Raw genomic sequence first — 23,415 nt, forward strand, 5'->3', positions numbered from 1 at the left:
AAATGTAACAACCATCCCACTTCCTCCTTCCCCGGGCACAAGTCCTAAAAAAAGAAGTGATGAAACTTACCAATTTAGGCAGTAACTAAGTGGTATTACAGCACATTAAATTGCATGTAGCATCACAAGAAGTGGTATCACAACCCATGATCTCACAAGAAGTGACATCAGATCTTAAGACCTAACACAAATGTTCAGCTGGTCTATCATGGGTACATCTGAGAGTATTACAGTATTTTACAAATTAGATTTTGAATCAGGGTTGTGCCAAAAAAGTGATGCAACCTGACACAAAATCTGGGCCTCAACCAATCCACAGAAAAATTTGCTACAATGAAAACCTTGGCAAAAAATCTGTTCAGCTTATTTGTTTGAAAAGCCTGAATTTTAAAACATCTTATGAGCTAAAGGCATCAGCTGTAGAGATCTTTGTGTGCCAACTAAATCTCAGGGAATAATAATAATGGTAAGAAAACTCTGAAGGTTAATGTGATTGCTGGAGGTTACAGTTTTGTCTAGTCTCAGTTTTGAATCAAAGTAGCATAGAAGGTTAATATGTCTCATGCAAAGCACATTGTGTCATACACAGAAGACCTATTTTTATTTTACATAAATGGGGAAGTAGGTTACTGCTTTCAACACAGAGATCCTTTTGTTGGTTGTGTGATGGAACCATGCATGCATTTACCACCCATGTCGCTTCCACATGGTTTTACCCACGGAACTCTTAACTACGCATATGTTTTTACCACACATGCCTATACAGGGACATATGCATTGTTAAGGCATGTATGGGAAATGTATGTAAATGTAAATGTATTTGAGCTTATATAGCGCACAGCTACCCGCAGTGGGTTTCCCGGCGCTTGCTTAGGGAACCCGTCCAGGTATTCCCCTGTGAGATAACCCCGGCAGGGTATCCACAAGGTGAAAGCCAGGCATCCCGCCGCGAGGGGCCGTTGTGGAGATTAAGCAAGCTATTGCCCAGAGTCGCAGAGTGTGAACCCGTGAGTCGAGAAGGCACCGGAGAGAGAATTATCGAGTCCGTGGAATTTTTTTTTTTTTTTTAGCCCAAGACCCGCTGAGGCGGGGAATTGAACCCTGGTCCAGGGCCGATCTCAGCTTCCGGGTCTGCCACCTCTAACCCCTGAGCCACACTTCTCCATATGCATGGTAAGACTCATCAGGTAAGTCTTACCCATGACCCCTGCCCTGCCCTAAGATCTAAAACGAGCCCCTCCGTTCTGGAAACCAACCTCCTACCCCGAACCCTAGAAACGTCCCTGCCCCCAAGCTTTAAAATCTACCCACCCTCCCCTAATCCCTAAAAACTACCCTACACCCAACCCTAAAAGTATCCCAATCCCTGCCCTCGCCCTTAAAAAAGCCCCCCAAACCCCAGCCCTGACACCTAAAACTTCCCCCCTCCCTCTTGAAAACCAACACCCTCACCAAAACCTAAAAGCTTCCCAACCCCCAGCCCTGAAAACAACCCGACCCCAGCCCTGGAAACTACCCCAACCCTTAAAAACTATGCTCTACCCCAAAACACGGCACCAGTCCGACTCAACACACCATGTCCTCCCGATCATTCCTGCTTCTGCACAGCAGCTGCTAGACCTCGGACTGCCAAGGCATATGCATGGTTAAGGCATGCATGGTAGCTCTTGAGGTGTGGGAACACCTGTGGCTCTTCCCAAGTTATTCAAACTGTTTCCCCCCTTTTGTTACTTGCAGTTCATAAATTGTAATCCTTCTAATACAGCACAGAGAGCTATGAAGGACATGTGGCTCCTACGTCTTTAACCATTACTGTCTTATGTAGCACATCCTGTACATTGATTTAAACACATATCATTTATTGTCAATGTATAATGTGTAAGTGTAATGTAAAGAGGTCTAATATCCTGCAATGGGATAACCACCGCTACAGCTCTATAAAAGGAAACCGCCCTCCTCGCCGCAACAGACAGCATCCACACCCTACTGGACAAAGGAGAAACAGCAGCCCTCATCCTCCTCAACCTCTCAGCGGCGTTCAACACAGTCTCTCACCTCACCCTAATACACAGACTCCATGACGTAGGGATTCAAGACAAGGCCATCAACCGGATCCGCTCCTTCCTCTCCGGCAGAACGCAGTGAATCAGACTCCTCCGTTTCCTCTCGGGCCCTACACCAACCACCTGCGGAGTCCACCATGGATTATCACTCAGCAGTACCCTCTTCAACGTCTACATGGCTCCGCCCGCCCCATCGTCAGGAACCTAAGGACACAACATTGTGTCATTCGCAGGTGACACCCAACTCATTCTCTCCCTATCCAACGAACCCAAAACCGCCAGACACAATTTTCAAGAAGGCATGGCAGCCGTCGCCAAATGGATGAAAAACAGTTGCTTTCAACTAAACACCAACAAAACAGAAGTACTCATCGTAGGCCCACACCCCTACGCCTGGAACGACACCTGGTGGACCCCCGCCCTCGGAAGTCTGCCCCACCCCCACGGACCACGCACGCAACCTGTAATCATCCTGGACTCCGAACTCAAAATGGACCGCCATATCAACGCCGTCTAATCTTCCTGCTTAACACACCCTCTGCCTCCTATGCAAGACCTTCAAATGGATTTCCCTCCAACACATAAAAAACGTCACCCACGCCCTGATCACCAGCAGACTCGACTACAGCAATGCACTCCATGCCGGAATAAACAAAAACCTCACACGCAAGCTACAGAACATCGGGAATGCCACTGCAAGACTGGTCATCAATCTGAAAAGACACTGCCACATCTCCCAGCATCTGCGCACACGCCACTGGCTCCCCATCGAAGCTAGAGTCACCTTCGAGATGCTCACCCACGATCACAAGGCCCTCCAGAACACAGGATCAGCATACCTGAACAGCCAATTCAAATTCCACACTCCCCAAAGGACCCTACGATCCGCCCAGCTCTCCTACGCCCTGGTCCCCTGCACCAGAAAGACCAGATTATGTGGCCGCTCCGTCTCCTTCCTTGTGGCCAGAACGCCCTCCCCCTCCACCTCAGACAGACAACATCTCTCCCCATCTTCACAGGAAACCTCAAAACCTGGCTCTTCAACGAAAGCTTCAACACCACGACCGACCCAACCACGCCAGACTCCACCCCTCTCCCGAACACCAACAGCACCAACCGCCTGACCTCCTGGTCCAACCTCAGCGACGTCGAGACACGCAAGGTCATGAACTCCATCCACTCAGGATCACCGACAGACCCATGCTCACACCACATATTTAATGAGACAGACGCAGCCATCGCAACTCAACTACGGAAGATCATCAACATCTCCTTCAAAACAGCGACATTCCCGGAAATCTGGAAGCACGCCGAAATCAACGCCCTCCTCAAAAAGCCCAAGTCGGACCCCAAGGACCTCAAGAACTTCCGGCCCATCTCCCTGCTCCCGTTCCCGGCGAAGGTCATCGAGAAAATCATCAACATGCAACTGACCCGCCACCTTGAAAACAACAACATCCTGGACCTGTCCCAATCCGGTTTCAGACGAAAACACAGCACAGACGACATCAGGCGCCAATTAGACAACGGTAAAACATCTGCCCTCATCCTCCTGGACCTCTCGGCCGCCTTCAACACATCTGCCATCGCACTCTAAACACACGCCTCCAAGAAGCCGGTATGCAAGAGAAGGCCCTCGACTGGACCACATCCTTCCTCTCCGACAGATCCCAGAGCGTCCGCCTCCCACCTTTCCGATCCAAAGCCACCGACATCATCTGTGGCGTCCCCCAGGGCTCCTCCCTCAGCCCGACGCTGTTCAACATCTACATGGACCCCCTCGCACAAGTGGCCCGCCACCACAACCTCAACATCATCTCCTACGCTGACGACACTCAGCTCATCCTCTCCCTCACCATGGACCCATGCACCGCCAAAACCAACATCCACGACAGAATGAAGGACATCGCTGACTGGATGAGGAGCAGCCTCTGAAACTGAACTCGGACAAGACGGAGGTCCTCATCCTCGGACCCAACCCCTCAGCCTGGGACGATTCCTGCTGGCCAGCCACTCTGGGGACAGCACCGACACCCACCGACGATGCACGCAACCTTGGATTCATCCTCGACTCCTCCCTCTCCATGTCCAAACAGGTCAACGCCATCTCCTCCTCCTGCTACAACACCCTCTGCATGCTCCGCAGGATCTACAAGTGGATCCCGACCGAAACAAAAAGAACAGTTACACAGGCCCTTGTCAGCAGCAGTCTGGACTATGGCAACGCACTCTACGCCGGAATCCCAGCCAAACACCTACGACGACTACAGCGCATCCAAAATGCATCCGCCCGACTGATCATCAACGTCCCCCGCCGCAGCCACATCACCCCCCACCTGAGAAACCTACACTGGCTCCCCGTCGACAAGAGGATCACCTTCAAACTCCTCACCTACGCACAGAAAGCACTCCAAAACGCTGAACCAGCCTACCTGAACAGCAGACTCAGCTTCCACACCCCTCGCCGCCATCTCCTCTCTGCCAGCCTCGCCCTCGCCGCCATCCCCGGCATCCAACAAACAACCTTAGGTGGCAGATCCTTCTCCTACCTCACCGCTAAGGCCTGGAACACCCTTCCTACCCACCTATGGCAGACCGAAGACCTACTCGCCTTCAGAAGACTCCTCAAGACCTAGCTCTTCGAACAGTAGCGAAGCTTCCACCTCCCCCCCCCCTCAGCTTCTTGAGACCCTCACGGGTAAATAGCGCGCTCTACAAATAGATTGATTGATTGATTGATTGATCCCCTCCTTGATGGACTGGAACCTGCAAAACCCCCTTCCCCCAGCGCCTTGAGACTCTCACGGGTGAGTAGTAGCACTTAACAAACACTTGATTGATTGATTGATTGTATTTAAATTGTTAAATTGTTATTTGAGTAAATATTGGCTCAGACCCACACATCTGACATTCGTACAGTGCATGTAAATCTCTTCTATACAAGGAATGTAAAAAGTCAAAAGCATGCCTCTTTTGAGTATGAGTGAAGTGATAAGCTGTGAGCCTTTGATTCCCATTCATTCCGTTTAGGTGTGAGGATCCAGATAGCTCATAGACAGAATACATCAACAACAGGTGGCCTGATAGCCCCTTAACTTCCACTTTGCTGTTAAGAAGAAAAGTAGGCAATATGCATGTGCTGCTGAACATGTCCCTGTGTCTGAAACAGTGGTGTAACAAAGGCCCCCGCAGCCACCGCAGTGCAGGTGGCCCGAGCTCCAGGCGGTCCTCTCAGCACAGTACCCTGGTCTTAGAGCTCCTGAGTGAGTCTAGAGGGGGGCCCCTCTGTATACTTTGCAGAGAGTCCCCCTCAAGTTTTGTTACGCCACCCGTCTGCAAATTATACTGGTACAGGTTTACTGTATTTGTGAGGTAGACGGTATCCACCCTATGAAAGGAGAGGATAGACGCCATCTACCCACGTGTACCTTCGACTTGTGCACTGCTTCTTCCTTACCCTCTGTCCATCCATTTTTTCTTTCTCTTTCTTTTTTCTCTCTCTTCCCCCTCTCTTTCGAATCTCCCTCCATCCTCTCCCTCGCTCTCTTTCTTTCTGCTCTTTTTCTTTCAACTCTATACCTCTTTCACAACTCTGGTCCTCTTTATCTCTTTGTTGATGCCTTACCCACTGTGCTTGCTGCATTTTAGTGAAAGAGGCACCAGCAGCAGTCGTGATGCTTTAAAACCTGCCTCCAAATACTCCAGCCCACCCAGGAGATGCCCATGAGATATATGGCCAGTCCGGCCCAAAGGACCCCATGCTCCTGGTACAAAATCTATACTACTATGATAAAGGAAGAACTTTGAGGCTTTGAGGCGGGTAAACTCGGGAACCACAGCGCCAATCCACACACCCGATACATCGTTGGAATCCTCAGGGTGTGCAGATGGACATAGGCTATACAAATTAAAAAAATAAGTTATAATTAAAAAATCTACATTTAAAAAAAAGTAGTCCCCTCGAAGTAGCGCCGGCCGCGACCTGCGTGCTGACGCGAGGAGGAGCGGCGGACATGGTGCGGGGGAGGAGCACTGACGAGCGCCACACAGGCGGTGAGCAGCAGCAGACCAGCGTAGCGGCGAGGAGCACTGAACTGAGGAGCGGCGGCTGAGCGGCGGACATGGCGCGGTGGAGGAGCACTGACGAGCGGCACACAGGCGGTGAGCAGCAGCAGACCGGCGGAGCAGCGAGGAGCACTGAACTGAGGAGCAGCGGCTGAGGGGCGGGCATGGCGCGGGGGAGGAGCACTGATGAGCGGCACACAGGCAGTGAGCAGCAGCGGAGCGGCGGGGAGCACTGAACTGAGGAGCGGCGGCTGAGGTAAGGCTCCGGGGGACAAGGCGGGGGTTGGGGCAGGCGGGGGACGGGGAGTTACAACAAAAAGGCTCCAGGGGACAATATCAGGGCAGGCGGGGGTCAGGACAGGCGGGGGACCCTCTGGCATAATTGTGCTCAAGCTCCCGACTCCCGCCTGCCGCTCCATACTCTGTGAACTCCTACTCTTATCCCTGCAACCTCTGCTCATCCTTGCCACCCTGCAAACAGAGCACCAGAGCTCCACTTACCCAGAAAGCTCCCCAGTGCCTCAGGCGCTGCTCCTGGCCACCACTACAACACTGGGCCTCTGGCATAATTGTGTGAGGTAAGCCTCCGGAGGACAATGCCAGGGCAGGCGGGGGTCGGGGCAGCCGGAGGCCCGGGCTGATGGCCAATGTCGGGGCAGGCGGGGGTCGGGGAAGCCTGATTGTTCCCGGACAAGGTTGGGACGGGCTGCTAGTTAGTTTATAAAAATAAATGCTAAAGAATTAAGGCTTTCTTATTGATTCTTGATGAAGTTGCTAAAAAGAGTATCTCCACTAGGTGAATGACAAATAATATATTTTCTCTCCCAGAGAATTTACAAAGTAAAAGCTAGAGAAGTGCCTGGCAAAAATATAGGCCGGGGCTCACTCATTGTTGAAGATACTTGACACAAACATAACATAACAAAAAATGGGCTCGTTTTAGCATGTACTCGTCATAGTTACATGAAACAATGAAGTTAGAGATTATGAATATTTGTGTCCGATAATCGAATGATTTCTTTTAAAAAAAAACTGCTTCTTATTTCACAGTTGCTCCGAGAGATAAAAAGGGTATATTTTTCTCAAAATGGCAAGCCGTTTTACTTCACAAAAACTGGAGATTCCATCAATGGATATGATTTGGTCAACTGGCAGTATGATCAGGACACTCTGAAAAATGTGGTTGTTGGAAAATATTGGCTGGAAGGGCGTTTAGAAGTCGCAGACTCCCACATTGATTGGAATACACTAAATAACACGGTAAATAACCTTACAATAATATAAACTTGTCCAAGGATACCGTGGCTCTGCTTTTCTGTAAAATGAGTGTGAAATATGTATTCATTCCAGTTCTTTTTGGTTTTTTTATTAGAGGTCTATGTTAAATATTCTTTTAGCATCACCTTTGTCCTCTCAAATCTTCAAGCTGTGTCGCTGCCTGCTTCAAGTACTGAACTGTCATTAAAGAATATGGCCAACATTAAAATAATTAGGCAAGTTAAGCTGCTCTTAGCAGTAGGAGAGCTCAACGTTATATATCTAATTATGCAGGAACAGATTTTTCTACATCAGGCCCACGGTATTAACTTGTAAATTACATTTTAGCCTGTTTTTAACCCAGTTGGGAATACTTACTAAACTTTCCTTCCCAATCAGGCATAATTTATGACTGTCTTGTAGCATAGTCTTCTGCGTATGGAATTTATTGGAAGTCTATTTTCCTGGCCATAACTTTGCTTACTTCCCACGTTGATTCGAAAATTGAAGTTAAGGACATTTAACACAGTGAGATGAGATGACCCACCAGACCATGCATTAGACTGTACCATTAATGTATTTATTGGTTGTGTCTGCCTGCAAAGTGAATGGAATGTTGGAAGGTGGTGTGTTCCAGTGACCGTAATGGCAGTTGGAAGTGACGGTTGAGCTCTACTTTGGTGAAGGGAGCCAGGCCTACATACAAGGATAAATCAGAAAAAATATTTTCTTTGTTAATTAGGCCTTCGGTGTCTGATTCACTAAGCTGTTTTCAATTCTAACTATTCCACAAAAACGTCAGGAATTACACATGCATAATGTACTAGTCAGCAGAAAGACAGAAATTAAAAAATAAATATCTGCAGGAGTTATCCAAGTGTGTGGGATGTTAAGCAAAACATGTTACATGTCTGTGTTAGAAGCGACACCTACACAGTGACAAAGGAGTAGCCAGGCACATGCAATGCAAACTAGGGGGCAGATTTACAAGCCCTTTGCGACACTTTTATGCTGCCGTTGCGTCACTTTTGTGACAGAGCGGCAGCATAAACAATTTGCCACGTTGTGACACATTTACAACGTGATGCATCTACGGAGATGCATCACATTGCAAAGCCCTGCGTCACATTATACCTGCGTCTGGTATAATGTATGCAGGGTGGAAGTTCCGACACAAGAAAGCCTAGCAAAAGTATCACAGTGAAACCTACAAGGTTTCACTGAGTCACTTCTACGACGCCACTGCATCAAAACCTTACGGCTTCTTGAAGCAGGCATAAGGAGTGAGGCAGCACATTTGGTATAGGCATTCCTGAGCATTGCTGGAGTTGCTTTGGGCTTGGGACACGACTCCAGCAATGCATTTCCAGTACACCAACAGATGTGACACGCATCTGTCATTCCTTGCACCACAGTGCGTCACATGTTAATGTGACAAATCCATGGTGGTGCAAAGGTTTTTTTGCGTGACGCACTCGAACTAAACCACCACTGCTAATATGCAGAGATGCATCAGTTCTTGTAAATCTGGCCAGAGGTGAGCGACCGTACAGCCATTCCTTTGTGGTATTTATAAACATTTGTAATGCATTTCTCAAACTTCTTCACACAACTAAACTCACAAATGAATTACACAGGTGTGGGTGCTTTGGAAACGATGGTAAGATGTATGGGAAGGCTTCAAATAAACAAAATATAATTCATTATGAATGAATTAATGTATTTAGGGCCATATTATCAAGAAAGGGCGATACATTATCGGCGCTTTTATTGGCAGGAAACTGCAGCTAAAGCGGCGATAATGGGCTTGATAATATGCTCTTGTGAATTCCATAGAAGCCCAGATTCACACCAGAACCTGGGCTTCAATGGGAATTCACAAGGGCTTATTATGCACCCCTTATGGCCGCTTTAGCAGCAGTTTCCTGCCTATAAAAGAGGCAATAATGAATCTCACTTTCTTGATAATATGGCCCTTACTGTGTTGTAAGTACAAGTATGATTTTAGCATGGAGTGGATTCGTGCATTTAAAAACATCGGCTTTACTAAGCATTTTACCCTCACCTGTTATTACGAGCCTAGCACAGGGCACCATATTATGGTTTACTTTTACCTTTATCTTTGTTACATTAATATGGTAGTAAGGTCTTATGGTCCAATAAAATAAAATAAATAAATACAACCTTATCTCCATTGACATTTGCTGATGATTTGGAAATACCTTTTATACAGTTACCCAGTGGATTCCAAGACTTTAAGGCTGATCATGTGAGTCATTCGGTGCTCTGGAATTCCACTTTAATCCACAAAACATCAACCATAAGAAATTTGGGGGGCATATTTCCAAGGGAATTTCTCCACCAGAGCATCACTTTTAGGATGCTCTGGTGGCGCAATGCCCTGCCCCATATTTATAAAGTGGTGTTAAGCCACTTTTCATAGCTTAACGCCTCTTTGAAATATCGTACCCTTTCATGCAGGTATCTACGTGAAAGGAGCATTTAATGGTTGTTCATGTGGGTGTTCCACTTGAACACCCATTGCTTTGTGATGCTGCCCCAGATTTACAAGGATGTGTGAATCTAAGGCAGCGCCAAAAACGAACCCACTGAATAGCAGGCTTTAGACTGGAGCAACAAGGAGAAATACTTATATTTCTCCTCCTTGTTGCTCTTTCTATCTGTGTCGCCTTTACAGATTGTTTATGTGCAGTGAGGTATCTCTTCCTCCACATAAACAATCATCCCTGCAACACAGGCACCCTTGCACCATGGTGCAAGGTGCCTGTGTTGGTGATGGCAGCTTTTTTTAATGCTAGCACAAGGGAAAACACTGGGGTGCACTGTATTCTTGTAAATACGGCACATTCCTTAATTTTTTAAATAATGCAGCATGGCACAGCTAAATTAGTTGCAGCGCTGTGCCATTTTTTTGTAAATTTAGCCCTCTTTTTTTGGTTCAGGCAGATGGAAGCCTCACTTCTGGTCAGACTGAACGGCAAATACCACTACATTGACTTGTAATGAGCCTGCTGGTAGCGTGGCACAAAAGCAGTGAGGCTTAACTTAGTGGCAATGCGTAAAGTATTTATGCAGCAGACAAAAAAGTAAAAACACTACACAGAAAAATCTCAACCAATACAAAAAATAGAGTGAATTATAATAAATACAATTCTATTAGAATGACAAAAATCCAATCAGTAGAGCCAGAGATATTCAATATTAAAGTCTAAAGTGAAAATAGCTCTAAAAAGCACAAAGCGCCACTCGCGGTCATCTGGTGCCCTAGTTTAGGGGTAAGTCACTAGTTAAGGCTGACAGCAATGAAGTGTAGGTCAGATAAAGTTACCAAGTTAGTCACACTGAAACATTAACTCTGAGTCCGGTGTGAAGAATTCTGTTTGCTCTGGGGATGCCACAAAGAGCTAGCTGAACGTTGTGGGCGGTCAGGGCTGTAGCACAAAGAGCCAATCGGGCGTTGCAGACAGTTGTTGCTGTAGGTTGACATTGGGGTTGTAGCAGGCAGTCGTTACTGTAGCACGAAGTGCAGGTCTCTCGATGCTGGCGGTTATTGGTGGTACAAAGAGCAGGCCTCATAGGTCTCACGTTGGCGGTCATCGCAGACAGCAATGTCTTGGCGCAAACAGGCCCGTTTGTGGTAATGTGGAGCCCAAACTTCAGGATTTTCACTTTTACTTTAGGAGAGGTACACTGTGATGCTAGCTAATGTTCCAGCACCTGGGTAGGCACGTCTTGGGGATCAAGGGCTCCCTCCAGCAGAAGCCAGCAGGACTCAGACAGGTCCAGCTGCAGCTCCAAGCAGGAGCAGTTGAAGCAGGTCAGTTGGGCAGTTACAGAGAGGCCTCCAAAGCTCGTTGTATCCCTGTAACTCACCCAGGAGGCCAGGCAACTGACACTTGTAATTGCGCTGGTTAGCTGGGGATGAAGGCAAGGAGGGACAGTCTTTCTTCTCAGACTGCAAAGTAGTTTTTCTCACAGCATGAAAGTTCTCCGGCAGCAGGACAGTTATTCTTCTACAACTTCCACAGATCCAGGAGTGTTCTGATAAGTGGCTCTGGAGGTTGTGTCGGGAATTCCCTGAGTTGCCACCACCACTGCTTCTGGAAAGTTCTTCCCCTTCCCGAGTCATGGCTCCAAAATGTCTGGGCTGACAAAAGGCAGGGCAGGTCTGATTTCAGGTTCCATTGTGTGCAGCCGGCAAAGCCGTTTGAGGTGTAAGTGGGGCTGGGTACAAACCCTCCACAGTCATCCTGCGAAAATGGCTTAACCTGTTCACACCTGAACCCCCTTTGTTTTATGGTCTGGAAGTAATACACAAACCCCAACAGCAGAACCAGTCACAGTCATGTGATCCAGGATATAGGGAGAAGGCACAAATGGTTCGGCCAAGAAAATACCAGCTTTCTAAAGTGTCTCTAAACTTAGTTCCTGAGCGCGCCTCCACGGCAGGTGTCAGAGTGGCTGTGAGTGATCTAGGTAAGTTCACTGCATGCAGCCCAAGCATGCTGCAATCACCGCTCCCTGATCTCCTCACATGCAGTCATGCTCCTGGAGCAAAAAGAGGTCCCCCACAGCTCTTGGTTGTAGGTAAGTCTTTTGGTCTCTCATATGACAGCTGGATTGGCACAGTGTTCACCATGGCTCACGTTACATCACCCCCTCCCCTGGCATACAAGAGTCACCGATTTTGTCCTGCACACAGGCAATGATCAAATAGGTGCGGCAGCCATTTCCTAACACCTCACAATGGGAGTCCACTCAACAGAAATCCTCACTGAATCTCAATCCCTCCAATGCTCTCCTCTTCCTTACAGGCCACAGTGGCCTCTGCAAGCAGGCAGGCTATAGTGCTCCAGGAGCTAGGGCAAGTGGTATTGGAGTCCCTGGGCAATGTAAATGTAAATGTAAATGTATTTGAGCTTATATAGCGCACAGCTACCCACAAAGGGTTTCCCGGCGCTTGCTTAGGGAACCCGTCCTGGTATTCCCCTGTGAGAACCCCGGCAGGGTATCCACAAGGTGAAAGCCAGGCATCCTGCCGCGAGGGGCCGTTGTGGAGATTAAGCAAGCTATTGCCCAGAGTTGCAGAGTGTGAACCCGTGAGTTGAGAAGGCACCGGAGCGAGAATTATCGAGTCCGTGGAATTTTTGAGCCCAAGACCCGCCGAGGCGGGGAATTGAACCCTGGTCCATGGCCGATCTCAGCTTCCGGGTCTGCCGCCTCTAACCCAGACCTTGGGCCACAGTCCTACTCACAGGCAGAAGTCCTGCAGAGCTTCCCCTCCTTACACAGACTCCATGTCCATTTTCAGACACCTAAAGTGGTTTGGAGTTTGAGTATTTGAAGCTTACATTGGGTGTTTGCTTCTTTTGAAGAACCATTCCTCTGCCCTCTCTTTCTCTTGAAAGCAGTCTGTCACAGCAGGAGCAACTCCAAAACTTATAGCCTCACAACAAAGGCCAGGGGAGTGACTAGAGTTCACACCAGTGTTTCAGCCACCGTGATATGTGCATTAAAAGGTTAGCCCAGGTCCCAGCTTCATGATTCTCTTCTCAGCCCCATCATCTTCCTAAGATGTCCCCGGCCCCTTCCTTGTGACCTCTCTCTGAATCAAAGGCCACACTTTAATGTGTACAGGGGAGGCCTGGCTTTGCACATATTACCATCAACTTGAAGTTGATGGTAATTAGTGTTTCCTAAATGCACAGGTCGCATTTAGGAAAGGCTACATTCATAAGCTTTAGGGAATTGCAAATTGCAATTCCCTAAATGCATTCGCAGTTTAGGTAATAGCAAAAAATTGTGATAACCTAAATTGAGAATGACAACACCTACATGCATTGGAAAAGGCCTTTTTCCATCCGCAAATGGGCCAGTTTGTGAACGGAAAAAGGCTTGATGCATGTACCCCCTAATTGCTTGCCTTTGTGAGAGAGTTGCACTGTATCCTTACTTCCTAATTGTCTGAATTATTTTCCATGCATATGTCACTAATTAAGAACACCCCTTTCAAGCTTCAGACATCTTCTGGTTCAGAATAGGGTATACATTATTTAATTTGCCTTTCGTTTTGTATTTTCTGAAACATGTTTGTTTGGAAAGCAAACAGTCTAGGACAGATTGCGGCACCACCATCAATAGGTAGATGTGCTTATTTGTGCCACTAGGCTTTGGGTAGCTATATTTTCATTTTGCATAAGATCACTAACTATCTGAAGAAGACTAGACCTTGAGCTCCCAAGATGGCTAGTCGATGGTCAAACAAAAATCTTGCTGCCAGCAGTACAGATTAAGGGAACTTCGTCCCTGTGCCCTGGCAAAAAACATGAAAGGGCAGGCAAGGGGAGAGAGTGTGTACACCCTCATTCTCATGCCCATATGAGGGGACCCCTAAGAGTCCCTTCCATTGAATACATTTGAAAAAAATGTCAATTTTGCCACAATGTTCATAGACCCAAAAATAAGTTTGCCACCCCCTGTTCCGTACCCGTGATCAGGGATTCCTGGTTAGGGACCCTGGGTATGCTTCATAAGCAGGGACCCCAAACCACTCAAAAGCTCCATTATTCGGTTCCACGCAAATTCAAAACCAGGTCTGCAGACCCCCGGGAGGATCATGTAAGGCTCATAAAGCTTGGCCCAGGTTCTCAATTGATGGCCAAGAAGCATGCTGTGGGTCCACAAACTATACAATAGGGGCTGGAAACCCTAAATAATTTAAGCCACAAAAAAAACCTTGTCAAAACTATCCAGCCACTCACAATGTGTTGGGTAAAGTTCTTTGCCACAGTAAAGGCCTTTGTGCTAATTTCCGCTGCGCACAGGTAAAGGCCATGCGCAGCAGGGTTGGCAATCCACTTTGGGTTGGGTGCCGGACCTGTGTAGCTGGTGTTGATCACTTCAGAAGGGATGGCTCCCTACAGCAGGGTGGGCGAAGGGCATGTTGTGCGCAGTAGGAGTTGGCAAGCTGCAGTGAGATGAAAAACATTAGATTTAGTGTAAGATTAAAGAAAATTGAGAATAAACACATGCCAAATTGAAGTTATTGTTAGCTCTGGCTACAACATCTAAAAAAAGGTTGAAGAAAACTCAGAAATTCACTGAAAAAATATTTTAATTAGCTTTGCATTTGGTGTGCAAGTTAATTCTCCTTTGTCTGTTGTGCAGTTATGAATAGTGGTTTTCTCCATAATTTGTGAGTTTCAGGGATTTTCCAACTTTCATTTGTTACCTTCAGTGGCCTTGAAACTGTTTCTTTCTGTAAAATTCAGAGTTTTTTTTAAATAACAAAGCTAATCATAACTTAACATGTCTATAACCATAGTTTTCTTTCAGTAAATATCTGCAACGAACAACTTGTTGACAGAGGAAAATTAGAATAAAGTCATGCCCTCATCATGCACTGCTAATTACTCCACATATTACATCATTCATCACATCTTCTATGACATCATTGATAATATATCACTGCAACAGTTGCAATTAAATTATTGATGAATAAACTGTGCATGCCAGGGGTGCGAGTTATAGTTACCTTAGGGCACAAGTAATACTTACTTGAGATAACTATAATTTAATAATTTAATTGCAGTGGCTTTGTATGTTTAAAACCGCATGTTTTAACATACATTTTCAATGAACTATAACATTACTTTTACCTTTGTTTTTTTCACTGTACATATATTACTTAGTGGCGGGCACCACTAGGTAGTTATTTCCCTTTGGCCATGTCACTCTTGAGGGAGTCAGACTCCCACGAAAGAGAGCCCCCTGATTAGCTGCCAGCAACATGAAAAAATTAGGGACAGTCCCCTGCCCTGAACATGTTAAAAAAAAATATGGAGGCAGGATAGAGATAACCCTGACCCCTTAGGCCCCATGGGGGGGACCCAGAGGGACTGCCCTGGGGGCAGCAATTGCAAAAAAAATCAGCTGTTGTCCGGGCCACATTTACTGTGTTAATACCCCAGGGAGCCAACCTCTGGGGCAGTATTCATAAAGTTGAGGGGGGCAACGGCCCATGGAGCCCACCCCAGGGCCAAACTTTGTTTATATAGGGAGGGTGGGTGCATGGCTCCCCTCCCTAAGCCTCCAAAGGTCCCAAGGAGCCCACCCCAGGTGGCAAATGTGTGGTAAGGAGGGCTGAGGGGCCGCTCTCCCCGAACCTCCAGAGGCCCTGTGGAGCGACCAGGCCAAAATGTGTTAATATACAGAGGGAGGCGGCATGACCCACCCCCTCTCCAAACCTCTAAAGACCCCACGAAGCCTAACCCCAGGGCCAAAATTTAACAAAATGTGGAGGATGCCACGCGGTCCCCCCCAAGCATTAATGTCCCCGGGTAACTCATCCCATGGGGCCAGCTCACAAGCTATGTACCACGGAGCCCACCATCAGTGCAAGCAGGGAATCCTGTGTCTGCTCTCACATGGCGGAAGCATTTCTAGAACTTCAGCCAATCAGGAGCAAACACAAAGCATTGATGCGGGCAGGGAAACAGATTCAAATATTGTTCCCACACAGAGGGAGAAACATTAGTAGCTGTTCTCTGCGGGCGGGAGCAATGCTGGCCCCTGCTGCCTGTGGGGAGCGGGATGGAGCCTCCTAGGCCTTGGTGTCCCTTCGCAGCCCCCAACAAGTGTATGGTGGGTATGCCGGTCAGTAATTCCTTTCAGAGTCAGTTAAAGAACGAGACACAAAAGCTACAGTCATCTCCCCCTCTTGTGAGCCTGAGATAATACAGCTCCTATGCATGCAGCACTCACATCTACAGTAAAAACAAATGTGAGAAAGGGGTCAAAACCTTCTCATGTTTTATGTTTTAAAATATGTTGATCTTCTTTCCACTGAAAATTGCATTGTTTTCTGGTTTCTTTATATTCTCTGTTTTCTCTGCAAACATCTTAGCAAATTTAACATAGTATTATATATATTTTTTTAAATATTCTTTATTGTAGCATTTTTCCATATACACACAGCCGCACCCTTCGCCCACCCCGCTTCCCCCCAGGCATTATATTTCTTCATATTTGCATAGAGTCAGGTATATTTGTAACATCATAAACATTACATTATAATTTGAAAATCAAATAGGTATATTATAGCACATCAAAAATGTATTTTGCGCAAGTTATATCCCAGTTATACAATCACAGCCTTTCTCCTTATATTCTATCATCTGACCAATTTAGGCACTAATCTCGAGACTCTAGGCCTTGCATCCACTGCCACAGGGGATCCCAGATTTCCAGCCACTTTTCCTCTTATTCCTTCCTTCTATAGATGGCTATCTCTAGGCTGTATGCGGCCAGTAGTTGCGCCCGCCGTTGTTGGAATGCCGGTGGCTTTGGGTCCAGCCACGCAGAGGCCCGACATATTCTGAATACTGCCCTGGATATAAATATCAACCTCTGCATATAGTTTTGTCGGATATCTCCATCTCTACCTAACATTATTTCTACTGTTGTGACTTCAATTCTTGCATTAAAAATTTTGGATTGGAAGCTAGAGATGTCCCTAATCAATGGTCGGAATGTATCGCATGTTGCAAATATGTGTACAATGTCAGCCTCGTATAAAGTACATCGCGGGCATACTGTGCCTTTAGCAGATCCCCATTTGGCCATCCTGTTTAGTGTATAGTATAACTGGAAAAATGTTTTATAGTAAACTAGCCAACATTAATAGAGATTGGGAGAACTCATAAGATCTCAGGCCTGTCTCCGCTGTCGTCCCCAGTTTGTCCTGCCATTTTACGATAAATGTATTCATGACATCACGGAGTATGGCGACCAAGCTATTGTAGATTTCAAAGATCTTAACAGTTTTATTTTTATTTATTATTTCAATGGTCTGAATTCTCTGAAATTTGGATCGTCCGCCCCCTTTCTTCATTAAGAAATCTCTGACTTGCAAAAATTTTAAAAAATCTCTACGATCTAGCGTGTATTCATTTCTTAGATCTTCAAATGATTTAAGCCCAGTCGAAGAATAAAAGCAGCCACACCGGTTAATCCCTGCACTTAGCCATTTATTCATACATGTGTTGTTAAAAATCTCCAGGAGATTATTATTTCTGGATAGAGTAGTATAGTAAGAAAACCTTCCGAGTCCCAGGAGTTTGTGCATGTTATTCCAGGCTATGTGAATACCTGCCAGGATTTTGAAGTGTACTCTTTTAAAGTAGCAATTATATGTATGTCGCCATAGATACTCACTAGCCTCATTGGCCAGAATACGTTCTTGTGGTGTTGGTATATCTCCATCTTGCCTATTATTCCTATTTGGGTTTAATAACACCTTACAATATTTCAAACTCGTGGCACTCCAATACACTTTAAAATTAGGCAGGGCAAGGCCGCCTCTATCTTTCTGGAGAGAGATGTATCTGAGCGCCCTACGCGGTCTACTATCTCCCCAAATGAATCGAGAGAACATATTATCTATTTCTTTGAATACCTGTGGCGTAAACTCTAAACAGATTGTCCTAAAAAAATACAAGAATTTGGGGAAAAAGAGCATTTTTATCGCATTGCATCTACCCACTATAGTTAGATGCAGATTGTTTAATCTATTGAGATCTTTTTCAGGTTGTTTTATAAGCGGGTCCATGTTGACCTTTACCAGATTATCCAGATTGGCAGTTATGTTAACCCCCAGATTTGTGGCACTCGCTACTACCCGATCATCCCTACATGTAGTTTTGTTATTAATAACTATCTGGGTTTTATCCTGGTTCAGCTTATATCCATAAATCTTCCCAAAGTGTTTGGCTTCTTCTTCCATTGCTTTTACTGTTTTACCTGGGTCGCTTGTGACCAGCGCGATGTCATCCGCATAAGCTAGAGTCTTTGTGTCGCCATTTTGGGATTTTATTGGTAGGATTTCCTGATTGTTTTCAAGTCTGTGGATAAAAGGGTTGATAAAGATTGCAAATAATAAAGGTGAATAAGGGCAACCCTGTCTTGTCCCTCTGGTCACCTCTATTTTTCCTGACATTGCCCCATTCACCATTAGTACTGCTTCAGGGTTTGTGTATAGCATACGAATAGCACTTATGAACTGTTTCCCTATTCCACTCTTTGACATTGCCGCCCATAGATATTGCCAGGAGACCCTATCAAAGGCTTTCTCCACGTCTAATAATATGAGTGCCATAGGGTCTCCTGCTATCTCGGCAATGTCAAAGAGTGTAATCACCCTCTGCACATGTTCGGTGGTGGATCTTCCCGGGATGAATCCATGCTGGCGGCTTGATACAATTTTAGGGGTGATTGGCGCGAGTCAGCTGGCTAGCAGTTTCGCATATATTTTAGAATCGCAATTTATTAGAGTGATAGGATGATAAGATCCAAGTTCTGTAGCATCTTTGTTTTTCTTTGGGAACACTACGATTGTAGCCCGAGCCCATGACCCCAGCGGATGCCCTCCCTGAAAGACGTGTACAATTAGATCACTTAAAATCCCTTTTAATGGTTTATAGATTTTAGCATAGAACTCTGCTGGAATTCCATCTAGCCCGGATGCCTTCCCTGTGGCTAAACTATTTATTGATAGTAATATTTCTTCCCACTGAGGTATTTTGTATAGGCTGTCTTGATCATCCTGTGGGAGCTTTGGGGTTAAAGTCTGATCTAGATATTTCTCAATCTCATCTTGTTGTTTATTGGTTTCTTCGTAACGTTCTAGACAATATCTTTGGAACGCAGCTCTTATCTCTTTAGAGTCTTTAATCTCTTTGATCATATTAGCCATATTTTGTTATCTAGTGAGGACCACCAATTGATGCCCCACTTGTTCGCTCAGTTCATACGGGTTCTCGCTATTCATTGTAGCCTTACACATTGCTTTTTCAGTAAAAATATCAGTGATGTTATTTTTAGCAACTGCCACCACTCTTAGTGCCCCCTCGATGTCCTGTTCTTCTTGTGCCGCCCTTATAAGTCCCTCCTCTGCTTCCGCCAATTTCTTCTGCAGTATCCCCATTTTTAGTTTAGCTTCTTTGTTAGATTTTAACGAGAACCATAAGGTTTCTCCGTTTTTTCCTGCCTTAAGGGTGTCCCAAACTGTTTCTATCGAAGTACTACCCAGGTTATCTTCTAAGAACTCGGGTATCCATTTATTTATAAGTTGGCAGTACTCTTTATTTAGGAGCAGGGCCCTCTCGAAAGTCCAAATATTCTGGTCATTGTGATTTCCTCCACTATCAATACTTATAATTAGGGGATTATGGTCTGATAGGACCCGTGGTAGTCTATCTATTATGCATTTTGAGATCATGGTACTAGTTACAAATACATAATCTAACCAACAAATCTGGCATGCGGGTTGGAGAAAAACGTATATCCTGGATTTTTAGGGTGCTTTGACTGCCAGCAGTCCCACAGACCATGTGTAGTGCACAATTATTTACAACTCCAGACTCTACTGACCAATCACACGGCCAATTCTAGTGATAAATTCCAATACATCTGGATCGTCTGTGACGTTACCGTATATAGAGCATATAGTTCGCTTTTTCCCATTACTATGCTGGCATTCCGCGATTGTCCATTGGCCATACTTATCCGCTGCTGATCTGATGAATTGCACTCCTCCTCCCATTGCGAGGATGGCCACCCCCTTGTCTTTGTTGCCTGCATTGTGGCTACAATCAGCCTACACCTGAGGGTTTCGCGAAGTTGTTGTTTTGATCCTCCACATGTGTCTCTTGGAGACATATGATATTAGCCCCCGTTGCTCTTAATTCCACCACTACTCTTTGCCTTTTTTTCGGGTCATTGAGACCACAGATATTGATCGATAGATAGATAGTTTTCTTAGTTTAGCCATTCTGGGTTTTTTCTCCCCCCCTCTCCTTGATCGTGCGAACCCTTCATGCCATTTGTTCCACCCTTGGTTTATGAGCCGTTTGATGCGCCATGATTTATTTGACCGGATTGCATGTCTTATACCTGCTAGATGCCTCTGGTCCTGTTTCCCCCACCCATCCTAAACGAGGCCACCCCCCTTCCACTGCCCTCCCCCTCCCCCACTCCTCTTAGGGCAATCAGGCTCAATCCTGAGCCTGTGTGATAACGTCTGGGTTGTCCACGGTGGCCCTCCCTCCCCCCTGTCACCTCGCCTTGTGCTCAACCCCATAAATACAAAAACCAAAGAAGGAGAAGAAAAAACAAAGCTATCTTTAAAGAAAAGTGAAGCCCTTCCTAGTGTACATTGAAAAAGATACTACATTTTGCTACCCATCGATATTTCACTTCTGTTGCCACTTAAATTGATGAAGAAAAAGGAGAGGAACATATATTCACTATCCCACTTCCTGCCTCAAGCCTTTTGATCTCTGGGTTAATTGCCTCATTTAGCCTCGATTGTTTTATACCCCCATGATATGAGCTCATCTAGCAATTTCTGATCTTGTATTTCGGAAATAAAGTAAAAGTTCTGCCCTTGATGGATGATTTTCAGTTTCGCTGGATTTTGTAAAAAAGCAGATGCGCTGGCTTTTTGGAAAAAGGTTATGAGCTGCCGGAGTCTCCATCTTCTCTATACAGTAGCATGTGCAAAGTCTGTTTTCGCAAAATAAAAAAAGTTTTCCCTCTTTCTTTTCATGTTAGGTCTAGCCAGATCGTAGACGGCCTGCCGGAATAAGAAGTTCCCAAAATATATTAGAATCACACGTGGATACTCTTGTGCACTCGCCGTTTGGGGATTGACAGGGGAAATCTGTGCACCCGCTGGATTTCTTTGTCCCAGTCCCAGTGTGCCAGTTCCGGTAGAGAGTTTTTTAAGAAGATTTATGGTAAATTCCCTTACATCCTTTCCTTCAGCATTTTTGGGGATTCCGAGCAGTCTCAGGTAATTCCAGCGTTGCCGATTTTCTGCTTCCTTTAGTTTCCACAGTACATCTTTTAGCATGCTATCTTGTGAGGATGCCTGTTCTTTTAGTGTATCCACCGTATTTTCTAGGTCCTCTGTATGCTTCTACACCATGCCCAGTCTGTCAGCAATTTCTGTGCATGTTTTCCCAACTTTGCGCATAGTGCCTTGCAGTTTTTTGGAAGCAAGCCGTGCCTGGCGATTCTCAATCTTAATTTCGTCCTGAAAAGACCTTAGGGATTGAAATATCATTGACAGGGATGGTTCTAGGGTTTCATGATGGATTTTCGGCCCCCCCTGACTGAGATGATGTTCTTTTGAGAGTTTTCCTGTTTCTTTCGGACTATTGGGGCCTACTAGTTGCGCCGCAGAGTAATCCCATCCAAGTTCACCTTCTTCGTCAAAGTTTTTCTTGTGTCTGTTCTTCTTCCCGCCTGACCCCCGCTTTGTTCTCTTCTGGGTTCTCTTTTCCTCCTGCTGGCTGTAGTTACTCGTGGAGGTATCTTCACATTCCACCCCTTCACTACTGCTGGAGAACCCGGTCTCTGACTCGGCCGATTCCAGAGAATACAATTTTTCCATGGAGTCTTGGGAGAGATATCCTGTCTCATGGCTCCTTTTCGGGATCGCTCCTTCAATATTAGTTCCTTTATGAGGTTGTGCTGACACAGCTCCCCCTTCCTCAGGCTTTCTGCATGTTGTAGGGGTGTTCTCATTTACCCTGATACCCCCTTCAGTATACACCTCACTTTGGGGGTCTCTATGCGGTACCTCTGAGGTCCCAAGGACAGTATTCTCGTCACATGACCCCCAGGATGGCCTCCCTTCCTCCACGTGTTCTGAAGAGATAGCTAGGGGGGAGCTCTGGGGATTCTCTGTAGTTATCACTTCCTGGTTAGACCCTATTTTGTCCATTTGTAGTGCCCCATGTGCCCCCACTTCTTTATCGCCATCAATAGGGGGAAACATGCTGGTTATTGCCACTTGTTTTTTTTCTCCCTGGTCCCCCGGCAACATACCTTTCAATTCAGTGTTTTTAACGCTCTTAGGAGCCTCCGTATTTTCTTTTCCTTTCTCCAATTTGGCCCATTTGCGAATGTGCGAATGTCTGCTTTCTTTGCTTCCAACTCTGCCTTGGGGTCACTCTCTTTGCGGGACCCACAGAGTGTGTTCAGGCGGGTCCTGCCATGACCTCCTCGCGCTGCATGGCCTCTGTGTGCTTCTTTCCTTGATTCCACCGTTGCTAGGCAACCCCAGCCTGCAGCCCGAGCAGATCCTTCTCCCAGCAGCTGTTAGCAGAAGTCGAGCGATGAATTCCCAGCGCGTGGGGCAGGCTGTCATGCATCGACACCTCCGGGCTCAGTACAGTCTGCGAACCCACCAAACCCAGGAAAGAGTTGCCAGCCCTCGCATTTCCCTTGTTATTACTTCGATTTCCTCCCGGGTTCTTTTGTGCAATGGGTCTGTTCAATTTTGTTTCATTGTTATGTGGCTGACATTCGGGTTACAGCTCATCCAATATCAGCGGTTCATCAATGATCCCGCTCAGTGGTGAGCACGGTGAGGTGCCGAGGTGAGTGATTGTGAATCTCACTCTGAAGCCATCTTGCCTCCGTGCCTTTGGGCTAACATAGTATTATATAGGGTTACGAAATTACCTGAATTGATGATCTATGTCTTTGGGAGTGGGTTTTTTTCCTACTGTGTCTAATAAATCTCTCTTCGGCTTGACATCTGCAGCCGATAGGGTATAACCTAGGTATTCTGCTTCCCATACTCATTGTAAATTTTGTGATACACTTGCAGGAGACACATACAAGGTTTTGGTATTAAGATTTATTAAGAGATAGGCCTTCGATTGGGGCTCCCTATCCAGCCAGTAAATATCTGTCTCTCAAAGGAACACTGCTGAGTCATAGAACCTGAACACACCAGAATCCTTACATACCAAACGTTTTCCCTATACATTTTTCGAGATACAACACAAGGCTTGAGGAGGGGGGAGCGCACAGCGCCTCTTATCTTTATTGTTACTAATGGTCCTGGGGATGGGGTGCCCTAGGGCCTAACGAGGCTTGAGGAAGGGGCCTGCATGGACCGTCTCCCTTTTAAATTTTATAGTGGAAGGGGGCCCAG

General features: G+C 46.2%; 1 protein-coding gene across 2 annotated transcripts in view; it reads left to right on the top strand.

The window, feature by feature from the left end:
- Window positions 1–23,415, top strand: part of LOC147707950 (G protein-coupled receptor family C group 6 member A-like) — a 341,581-nt gene that overhangs the window by 103,971 nt on the left and 214,195 nt on the right. Inside the window, exon 4 of one of the 2 annotated variants that reach the window (XM_086926746.1) lies at window positions 7,179–7,388. The exons of the other annotated variant lie outside the window; for it this stretch is intronic. Coding sequence (XP_086782872.1) covers window positions 7,179–7,388 — 210 coding nt within the window. The remainder of the gene's footprint in view (window positions 1–7,178; window positions 7,389–23,415) is intronic. 2 annotated transcript variants of the gene reach the window in all.

The sequence above is a fragment of the Lissotriton vulgaris genome, chromosome 6, assembly GCF_964263255.1.
Source record: "Lissotriton vulgaris chromosome 6, aLisVul1.2, whole genome shotgun sequence".
In the NCBI taxonomy this organism is placed as follows: domain Eukaryota; kingdom Metazoa; phylum Chordata; class Amphibia; order Caudata; family Salamandridae; genus Lissotriton; species Lissotriton vulgaris.